This window comes from Vombatus ursinus, unplaced genomic scaffold (assembly GCF_900497805.2).
Source record: "Vombatus ursinus unplaced genomic scaffold, bare-nosed wombat genome assembly UNPS02000749.1, whole genome shotgun sequence".
Taxonomy (NCBI): Eukaryota; Metazoa; Chordata; class Mammalia; order Diprotodontia; family Vombatidae; genus Vombatus; species Vombatus ursinus.
Genome location: NW_020940527.1, coordinates 28,381,587 through 28,391,815, shown reverse-complemented (window position 1 = coordinate 28,391,815; position 10,229 = coordinate 28,381,587). Strand labels below are relative to the sequence as shown.

The following is a 10,229-nucleotide window of genomic DNA, read 5'->3' as shown; positions in this document are numbered from 1 at the left end:
ATACTATACTATACTATACTATACTATACTATACTATACTATACTATGCTATACTATACACCTCTCTACCTTGGCCGTCCTCTGGAAACCAAAGAAGAGGTCATAGCAGTGCTTCATGACCAGAACATAGATACAGCAAGTGCTTGTCCAAGCTCAGAGAACACCTGGTGCTGGTCAAAGAAGTACAATAATCATTGCTATGGCTGAGATCATCCAGAAGGTGAGCTCAAAGGATTGTTGTTATGCCAAGCTCAGGGCACAGCTTGTTTGCTGGGCCTTAGCTTTGGAAAACATGGGGTTGCCTAATATCTTGACAAGATTATCTAGTACAATCCCTTCATTTTAGAGGAGGAAATGGAGACCCAGAGGAGGAGAATGGCCAATGTCAAAGGAGAAGGTTCCTTCACCTTTAACTGAAATTGAGGCTGTGCTGAGGTGGAGTCCAATGGAGCCCAAATACCACAGACCCACTGACTACTACAGCTGGAAAGGATTTTATAGATCAACATCTCCAAGTTACAGAAGAGAAACAGAGATCTAAAATTAGTGTCAGCTCAGGGACCAGAACCCAGCTCTCCTGACCCTGAGCTTGGTACTTCTTCAGCCAAGCTGTTGTCATTTGACTTTCTGAGATATGGCTAAGGATGACTCAGGGGCAATGATAATAAATATTAATAACTAACATTTATATAACTCATACTCTGGGCCAGGCACTGTGCTAAGCACTTTACAATTATCATCTCATGTGATACTCACAACAACCTGGGAGGTAGGTGCTATTTTTATCCTCATATTACACATAAGGAAACTGAGGCCAACAGAGGTTAAGTGATTTGCTTAGGGTCACAGAGCTAGAATGTGTCTGAGGCCAGATATAAACTTGTCTTCCTCACTCCAGGCCTGGTGCTCTATCCACTGTACTATCCAGGTGCCCTCAGCAGCTAGCACTGGCCTTATTCCTATCATTGGCCCTTTTTGAGCATTGGTCACTTAAAAATCTGCCTCATGTCCTGAGAGGTGAAGTGATTTTCCAAGGGTACCCTAGACAGTGTGTATCTGAGTTCAGACCCAGGTTTTCCTGACTCCAGGGTTCGCAGCTCTCTATGGACAGTAACATGCTGCCCCTCCTACCAGATTTTAATGAGGATCAGGTAAGATGAAGTATTTGATAGTACCTTGTATACAGCACTAAATAAATATTATCATTTTATTCCAAACTTATTAAGTTACTCAATACTATTTGCCTAATTTTTTCTCTAAATATTTGAGGGAGTTGGGGAAGGGTCTGCAGTGTCTGGATTAGCCAAATTCACAAGATATTTGCCATCACCCTGCTCCATTCTGGGTTGTATAACTTAGATCTAATCTACTTCATGTGTATATTAACTAATTGTGTCAAATTATTCCTAGGAAAAGCAAAACCCACAGTCTGAGTTTACCATTGAAAACTTAGTCCAAACCACTCTTGATCTCTTTGGAGCTGGGACAGAAACCACCAGCACCACTCTGAGATATGGCTTCCTGATTCTGCTGAAGTACCCTCATATCACAAGTAAGTGGACAAATAATATGCAGAATGAAATGCAGAATAAAAGTTAGGAAGAAAGAGGCTCATGGTCAGACCTGCTGCGACTCTGTTTGGAATAGTTTCTATTGATATTTAATGTATTTACTATTAGTTATTGTGTCTTCAAGTTCATTACCTTTCTATCCATCCCAGCACTTTGTGAACTATAAAATTCTGACTTCTGACTTTTTTTTTTTAAGTAAAGGGATAAGAGGGTGCAGAACTGTGATTTCATTAGTGTGGAGCATTTCATATATGATCATTTCCTGCACAAATGCAGGTTAGCAGCTCATCTGTAATTTATAGCCAAAGAAACTTCCCTAGTACTCTGAAATGTTATGTGACTTGCCCAGGATCATATAGCCAATATGTGCCAGAGGCAAGACTTGAATCCATGTCCTCTTGATTTTAGGACTGGTCTTCCATTCACTATGCCATGTGCTAATCACTTGTGAATTGTTCCTATTATGACTACTCATTATTACTTACAAGTAAGATGCAAGTCTCATTAATAAGAGGCTTATGCTCTCATGGAAGAGATAAGGTAGATACATCGCAAATACTGATAGGAGGTTTTGTTACTCAATCGCTTTTCAGTCATGTCCAATTCTTTAGGGCCCCATTTGGGGTTTTCTTGGCAAAGATACTGGAGTGGTTTGTCATTTCCTTCTCCAGCTCATTTCACAGATAAGGACACTGAGGCAAACAGAGGTTAAGTGCCTTGCCCAGGTCACCCAGCTAGTAAGTATCTGAGGCCAGATTTGAACTCAGGAAGATGAGTCTTTCTGATTCCAAGCTCAGTGCTCCATCCATTGCACCACCTACCTGTCCCCCAAAAAATGTTGTAGCTGCTCAGTTGTATCTGATTCTTTGTGACCCCATTTGGAGTTTTCTTGGCAAAGAAACTGGAGTGGTTTTCTATTTCCTTCTCCAACATATTAAAGCAAACAGAGGTTAAGTGAGCTGTCCAGGGTCACATAGCTAATAAGTGTCTGAGGCCAAATTTGAGCTCAGGTCTTCCTGATTATATGACTAGTGCTGTTTTCACTGAGCTACTTAGCTGCATACAAGGTATTAGATGATGATTTTCCATCTTTTGGAGCCCCTAATCAATGCTTTGGAGATTCAAAGGGATTGGGAGATTCACTGCATCCATTTACTCCTTTCAGCATCAGAAACCTAAATATGTGTTAATGAATTGAGACAAATGTGTAGATAAATGAGTTAATTGTCAGGTATTTAATGTTTTTTGTTACTACCAATAGGGCCTCTTTTTAACAATAATGTTTTTTCATAAACATTATGAAAACTTCATATTGTGGTGGGGTCAATGCGAAAGTTATTCCCATTTTATAGATCAGAAAATTGAGATCTATTGAGGTTAGGTGACTTGCCCAAGGTTGCACATCTAATAAATTGTAGAACTCAAAGCCAAATTCCAATTCCAGAAAAGAGAAAATAATGCTTTTTCTCTCTACCATACTTCTTTTCCTCAAACAGAAGACTAAATAATGAATGACCAATGAAACTTACGACATATTAAAAATACAGTCAGCTCACAGTGGTGTCATGCTTTTGCCAAAAGCAACCTATAAAAAGTTAGGCTTAGTTTAAATAAATATATTGACTATTTAGGACATGACTTTCCTCTAAAGATAAAGATTGATCAAATTAAAGAGAGATTTATAACATGGCAATTAGACTTAGTTTAAGTAAATACATTGATTACTCAGGACATGGCTTCCCTGTAAAGATAAAAACTGATCAAATTAAAGAGAAATTTATGACATGGCAATTGAACTGTCATACCATTCATTTAAAAAAAGGAAAATCTAGGTTGGTGTCCATGAATTGAAGAAGGAGTAGGCAAATTGTAGCCTATGAATGCCATGAGAAACTATTGAATATGGGGAATTAAGGGAGACATGGGAAGACATATATCCAATCCAATAAACGTTTATTAAATGCCTACTAAGTACCAGGTACTGGGAATACAACTAATAAAAAGAAATACAGTCTCTGCCCTCAAGGAATTTACAATCTAATGGGAGGAGACAATACACAAAAGGAGACAGGAAAGGGGAGTGGGATAGGGAAACACCAGTGGGGAGTTGAATAAACCAGGAAGGGCAGCAGAGGCAGACTGGGGTTAGCCAAAAGTTCAGTTTCTACCTTTTATAAAGGAAGACATTGGGAGGATTTTGATACTACACCCTCCCGTCCTCTAATCATAGGGGAGAGGAGGTTGAGGGAGGAGGTAGAGTCAGTCTAGGCTTGACTTAGCAACTTGATGATAAGATTAGAAGTGAAGAGGTTAACCTGGGAAGGGTCTCTAGTTTAATGGATTTCAAAAAACAAACTGGCAGGAGTGAGCCCAAAAGTGCAATTTCATGACTGGAGTGGACAGAGATAGGATTACAATATGTACAGTTGTACAAAGGAACTCATTAGAAAAAAAATTTGTAGGACATTAAATCTCTGAATTTGTTTAGGGAATATTGGTTTTTTCTGTTTTGTTTTGTTTGGTTTGTTTTTTAGCATTTTGAACTGACTTATCCAAGAACCTTGAAGTTTTCTCTACTTATTTAGGTCTTCCTTCACTTCTTCATATAGCTTATATATTTTATGGGTCAGACCAGTTATTTCTAATATATGCAGCCCTTATCACATGCATTCTACTGGTGTACAATAAAAGAATTGCAAAGAACACTAAAATGAAGCTAAATGCTGTGAAAGTATAATAGCCAATTTCACCCCTGGAGAAGTAATAAGGAAATGCACTTTCTTCCTTTAAGGGGGTTTGGAAATGCTGCATATGCATTTAGTTTGGCTTAAATTGTTCCTTGTTTAAAAGGAAAACTCCCTGGTGATAGTATAGCAATATATCTGAAAATGACTATGATATTAAAACAAAGGTATCCATGAATCTTGATGTATGTACATAATTAAAATATTTAGCGCTTGTGTTCTTTCTTTTTTCTTTTTTTATTAGTATATTTATTTTTAGTTTTCAACTCACTTTCATAAGTTTTTGAGTTTTAAATTTTCTCCACCTCCTTCCCCTTTACCCTCCCAAAGAAGGTGTGCAATCTGATATAGGCTCTACATATACATTTCTATTAAATATATTTTCACATTAGTAATGTTGTAAAGAAGAATTAGAACCAATGGGAGGAACTACAAGAAAGAAGAAACAAAACCAAAGAAAGAGAGAGAGAGCAAATAGTATGTTTCACTCTGCATTCAGACTCCATAGTGCTTTTTCTGGATGTGGATAGCATTTTTCCATCATGAGTCTTTTGGAGTTGTCTTAGATCCTTGCATTGCTGAGAAGAGCTGTCTATCAAAGTCAATCATTGCACAAAGTGGCTATTACTCTGTACAATGTTCTCCTGGTTCTGCTCGTTTCACTCAGCATCAGTTCACATAAGTCTTTCCAGATTTTCTGAAGTCTGCCTGCTCATCATTTCTTATAGCAAAATAGTATCCCATTACATTCATATACCACAACTTGTTCAGCCATTCCCCAATTAATGGGCATCACTTCAATTTCCAATTCTTTGCCACCACAAAAAGAACTGCTATAAAGATTTTTGTACGTGTGGGTCCTTTTCCCATTTTTATGATCTGTTTAGGGTAGAACTCTGCATAACTGAATGATGCAGTGGGGCCAGGTCACCATGGTTTAGAAAGAACTGGAACATCCCAATTCTCAGATACTCATCCAAGTGTGTGGAGAAACCACTTGAATCCACTGAATCTGTCCTTATTACTTCCTTACCCAATGCTGCTTATTTTGTATTTGTATAAGGACAACTTGAGGCCTGAGCTCTGAGGAGCAGGGGATTTATGTGCTTCCCATGGACCCTTGGCTGACCCAAAAGACTGAAATGGAATTCTTAATTTGCCCATTAAGAGATAGATTCAGTAGCATTTTATTTCCTATTTCATTCTAGGTGAGAGATCAGAGAAACTGGAGGAGATGTCATGTCTTTCTCCCCATTTTTTACATGAATTTTTATTCCTATTGTGACAGAAAAAATCCATGAAGAAATTGACCAAGTGATTGGCCAAAACCAAAGTCCCAGCATGAAAGACAGAAGCAATATGCCTTATACCAATGCTGTGATCAATGAAATACAGAGATACATTGACCTCGTCCCTGCCAGTGTGCCTCATGCAGTAACAGAAGACATTCAGTTCAGACAATACCTCATCCCCAAGGTAAGAAGTGTGTCATTTGTTGAATATAATAAAAGAAGGGAGCCATAACTAGCAACAAAGGAATGGGACTTTTCCTTAGAATGAGGGAAGGGTGATACATTTCCTCCCTGAAGCAACCACTGTCTTCATGCCTTTCATGGCAGTTCTCTGATGTCCCAGCAGCTACCATCTCTACAGTCCCATTGCTGTGACATCCTTTTACTGGTCTGCCTTCCCCATCAACCACTTTTGGGATGAGGGCTGGATTGCCCACACAGTTGGCATATCTGAACCCATGATTGGGGTGTCCTGTGTCCCATCACTTCCATGCTCCCAATTATTTTTGTCCCTAGTGAAATCATTTCTAATTAAAGCTCCACACCAGCATTTACACTCCCTCCTAGAAAATTAGAGAATCACAAGATTATAGCACAGTGGTCATCTGGTTAAACCTATACCCCAGACAAAAGCTCTTCTAGCCTCTGCTTAAACACATTCAGAGTATCATACCACCAAATTAGGCAGCCCATTCCATATCTGATAGGTCTAATTGTCAAAATTCTCCTTAAATTACAGTGCCCAGTATACTGTAGGCACTTAATGTTTGTTGAATTGAATTCTTCCTCCTTGTAACCCCCACCTATTGGTCTTGGTTTTGCCCTATATGGACCAAGATTGCATTTCTCTGCACACTGGCTTTGGGGTCCTTTGGTATGATGTGATGAACTACGATAAGTTTGGGGGTCAGGACACCAGAGTTCTGGTCTTGGTCTCAACCAATGTTGGCCCCTAGTCTGCTTGTTTGTAAATGCAGGAGAGGGGGAGGGGAAGGAGAAAATTGGACTAGATGATTTCTATGGTCCTTTCCAATTCTAACATTCTAGGACTTGTCTTCTGTCATTCAAATTATCTGTTTCTGTTCATTCCAGGGCACAACCATAATACCATTACTGACTTCTGTTCTGTATGACAATGAAGAGTTCCCCAATCCAGACCAGTTTGACCCACACCATTTCCTGGATGAAAGGGGCAACTTTAAGAAAAGTGACTATTTTGTACCTTTTGCAACAGGCAAGACAAATGTTTCAAAATCTGAGTATCTATATATCTTAGAGGACCTGAGTTCCAATCCCATTTACAACCTGTGTGACCTTGTGCAAATTTCTTGACATCTGTGAGCTTCGATTTCCTAAGATTTCAAATGAGGGTTCAGACTAGATGAACTCTAAGCTCTCTTTTGCCTCTAAATGTTAGGAATAAGCTGAAGATAGGTACTTATCCTTCCATTCTTTCTTGGGCTGAAAGTCATTAGAAGTGATGGTAGGTGTGGAAACCTTTTTCCAGCCATGTTTGATCAGTGCTGTGCAAAATCAATGAGACTTTAGGCAGTTGCCCCAGTTTTTCTACAAGAAGGGAAGAGCTCAGACCAGTGGCCACTGTGTCTTCTCTCCATATCCATCATCAATGTCCCCAAAGGACTGAAACTGTCTTGCAAGGATTTTTCAGCCAGAATCTTCTTTCAGACACAGTTTTCTAAGCATTTTTTGCCTATGGGGCACACTACAGTACCTCAGCAAGCTGAGGAAGATGGCAAGGTTCTCTCAATGGTCCATTGCTCAGGTACCATCAGGTACTACTCACCTATAGTCCTATCTTAGTGTCTTTAGAACATCACAGTGATTCTTGTGATCTAGAACATCACAGTGATTCTTGACTCTGACGGACGAGTTTGAAGGGCATTCTAGGAGTCCTCACTACCACCTTACTTTTCTACTTCTGCCACTAAGACTCTGACCTTATCTAATATCATACCCATTGCTCTTTGAAGTATCTGGGTGCCCTTCCTGGAGCCCTCTTCCTGGATACCTACATTGTTATGGTCCTGTATTGGGATAGAAGACCAGCAACAGACCTTGTCCTTTGAGTTCCCATTCTAGGATGAATCCATTGATAACAAGGTAACTACCAGCAGGAAAGGGCTGCTCTATGATCTCCCCAATGACTACAGCCAATTGTCAGTCATGAGCCAGCAGCTGTTCCCTTTAGTTCAGTGAGGGCCCTTGTAATCCCCCTCTGTTTGCCTTAGTTTTCTCCTCTATAAAAGAGGGAGAATAGCAGCATCTACTTCTCAAAGTTGTTGTGAGGATCGAATCAGATAATAATTGTGAAGTGCTTAGCGTTATACGTCACATGTAGTAAGCACTATATAAATGTTATCTATTATTATTATTAAAAAGAAAAAAGTTCAAATGACAAAATTTTATTAATTGGAAATTAAATAAGAAACAAATATAAAATCAGAATTGAAGGGAGACAATATTTCAGTTTGAGTTCTACCCTTTCTGCATTCACTTTTCAGGAACAGCTAGTTGAGGAGGTTCCTATACTGGGAAAGAAAAAGATGGAAAATTTGCAAAAGTGTCTGAAAGCCTAGGACTTGGGCTAAAGTTTAGTGGAGATGAAGGTTAAGAGGCAGCTGCTTAACCCTGACCTGTATTTTTAAGGACAATTTCCTACTGGGTTATAATTGGGATTAGGAGGGAAGAGGGCTGATAAGAGGCAGATAGCTTGGCTCAGCACTAAACAGGGAACAAGAAGTAGGTCTCAGCAGTGTGTTGCGTGCCCCAAAGTGATGACAAAGGAAGAGCTGATCACAGTTCTTATGACCTTTCCCCACTAATGGCAGAAACAGTAGCCAGGCATCTGGTTTGTGGAGCTGTAGCTGGTAGCTGTCTTCTTGCTCTGGGGCAGTGAACTCTAAGTTTGAAGTCCCAGGTTTGACTCTGGCATACAAGAGCTGAATTTAGGGAAATTAAATGGAAGGGACTCCCCTTCTGTTGGAGCATAGGTTGGAGTTTCAGGAGGTAACATGATGGAATGTTAATTGTCATCCAAGCACTGAGATAACTGAAGGGTTTACTTGCCTACAAGCAAGATGCATAGAGTAAGGGTAGATGTACCAATTGGTGTCCTCGCACTAGAGAGGAAGGAATGCACTCAATCCTCACTTCCCTGTCAGTGGTATGGAATGCAGCTTTGTGTGGTATATAACAACAACAACAACAACAACAATAACAATAATTTATACTAATAACTAACATTTATATAGCCCTTTCAGATTTACAAATACCTCATTTTACCCTCACAATATTCCTTGGAACTGAGTGCTATTATTATTATTCCCATTACACAGATGAAGAAACTGAGGCAGACAGAAGTTAAGTGACCTGCCCAGGGTCACACAGGCAGTAAAATGTCTGAGCGTTTGAACTCAGGTCTTCCTGATTCCAGGTACAATGTTCAATCCACGGTGCCACCTAAATCATTGGATTTGGAATCAGGAAGATCTGAGTTCAAATTCTGCCTTAGGCATTTACTAACTTTGTGACACTCAACAAGCCATTATCATCTGTCAGCCTCAGTTTCCTCATCTACAAAATGGGGATAATAATAGCATCTACATTGCAAGGTTGTTCTGTGGATTAAATGAGATCACTTATGTAAATGGCCTTATAAGTCATAAAGAGTTATATTACTATGAGCTGTAGTTCTAGTGGTTATGGGTGCCTTGAAACAGTGTCCTAAAAGACTTTGTCTTTGCTTATCATCTCCATTTGTCTCTTTCAGGGAAAAGGGCATGTGTTGGCCAAAGCCTGGCTCAGATGGAATTGTTTCTCTTTTTCACCACCATCTTACAAAATTTCACCTTGAAGCCTGTCATTGACCCCAACGATATTGACATCACCCCAGTCGCCAGTGGGTTCAACCACGTGCCACCCTCTTATGAGATCTGCTTCCTATCTTCCAAGAGCACATAAAGGAGCACCCCTCTACTGGTGGTTATAGTGCCTTCTCACTATCTTGTGCACACATTATGCTCATTCTCTTGCCTGGCATTCAAAGCTTTCCATGACCTGGGTCAAATGTACTTCTCCAGCCTGATTTCTAACTGCTCCCTTTGGTTTTAATAAAAATGAATTATAAACCATCCCCTCCCAACATTTCTCAGGTTCCTTGCCCCAGTGTCTTTGCTCCTATGAAGTATTCCTGTTCCCCAGGGTATTTCCTCCCACTCTTATCTTCCCCTGTTGATACACTACCCATCCTTAAAGATCAGCTCAGATACCACATCCCTCTGAATTCCTTTGCACGTATGATCACAATATAACATTTAATTGTATACTCATTTTGTTTTGCTTGCTTTTACTTAAGATATTTTATGTATTTATATTCAAATATTTCAATCTCATCTCCTGGGCAGATAGATGGCATGGAGGATAGTGTGCCAGACTTGGGATCAGGAAGACCTGGGTTCACATCCCGCCTCAGACACTTACATAGCTTTGTGGCCCTGGTCAAGTCCCTTAATATCTCAACCTCTATTTGTTCTTCTGTAAAAGGGAGTAAATAATAGTACTTATCTCCTTTGGTTGTTATGAAGATCAAAGGAGATGACATA

The 10,229-nt window shown here is 39.7% G+C and overlaps 1 protein-coding gene across 2 annotated transcripts in view; it reads left to right on the top strand.

The window, feature by feature from the left end:
• Positions 1-9,933, top strand: part of LOC114042420 (cytochrome P450 2C19-like) — a 26,572-nt gene extending 16,639 nt beyond the window's left edge. For both annotated transcript variants that reach the window (XM_027861119.1, XM_027861110.1), the window contains exons 7-10: positions 1,411-1,552; positions 5,604-5,791; positions 6,700-6,841; positions 9,398-9,933. In XM_027861119.1, coding sequence (XP_027716920.1) covers positions 1,411-1,552; positions 5,604-5,791; positions 6,700-6,841; positions 9,398-9,588 — 663 coding nt within the window. In that variant the 3' untranslated portion in view covers positions 9,589-9,933. The remainder of the gene's footprint in view (positions 1-1,410; positions 1,553-5,603; positions 5,792-6,699; positions 6,842-9,397) is intronic.
• Positions 9,934-10,229: the final 296 nt, after the last annotated feature.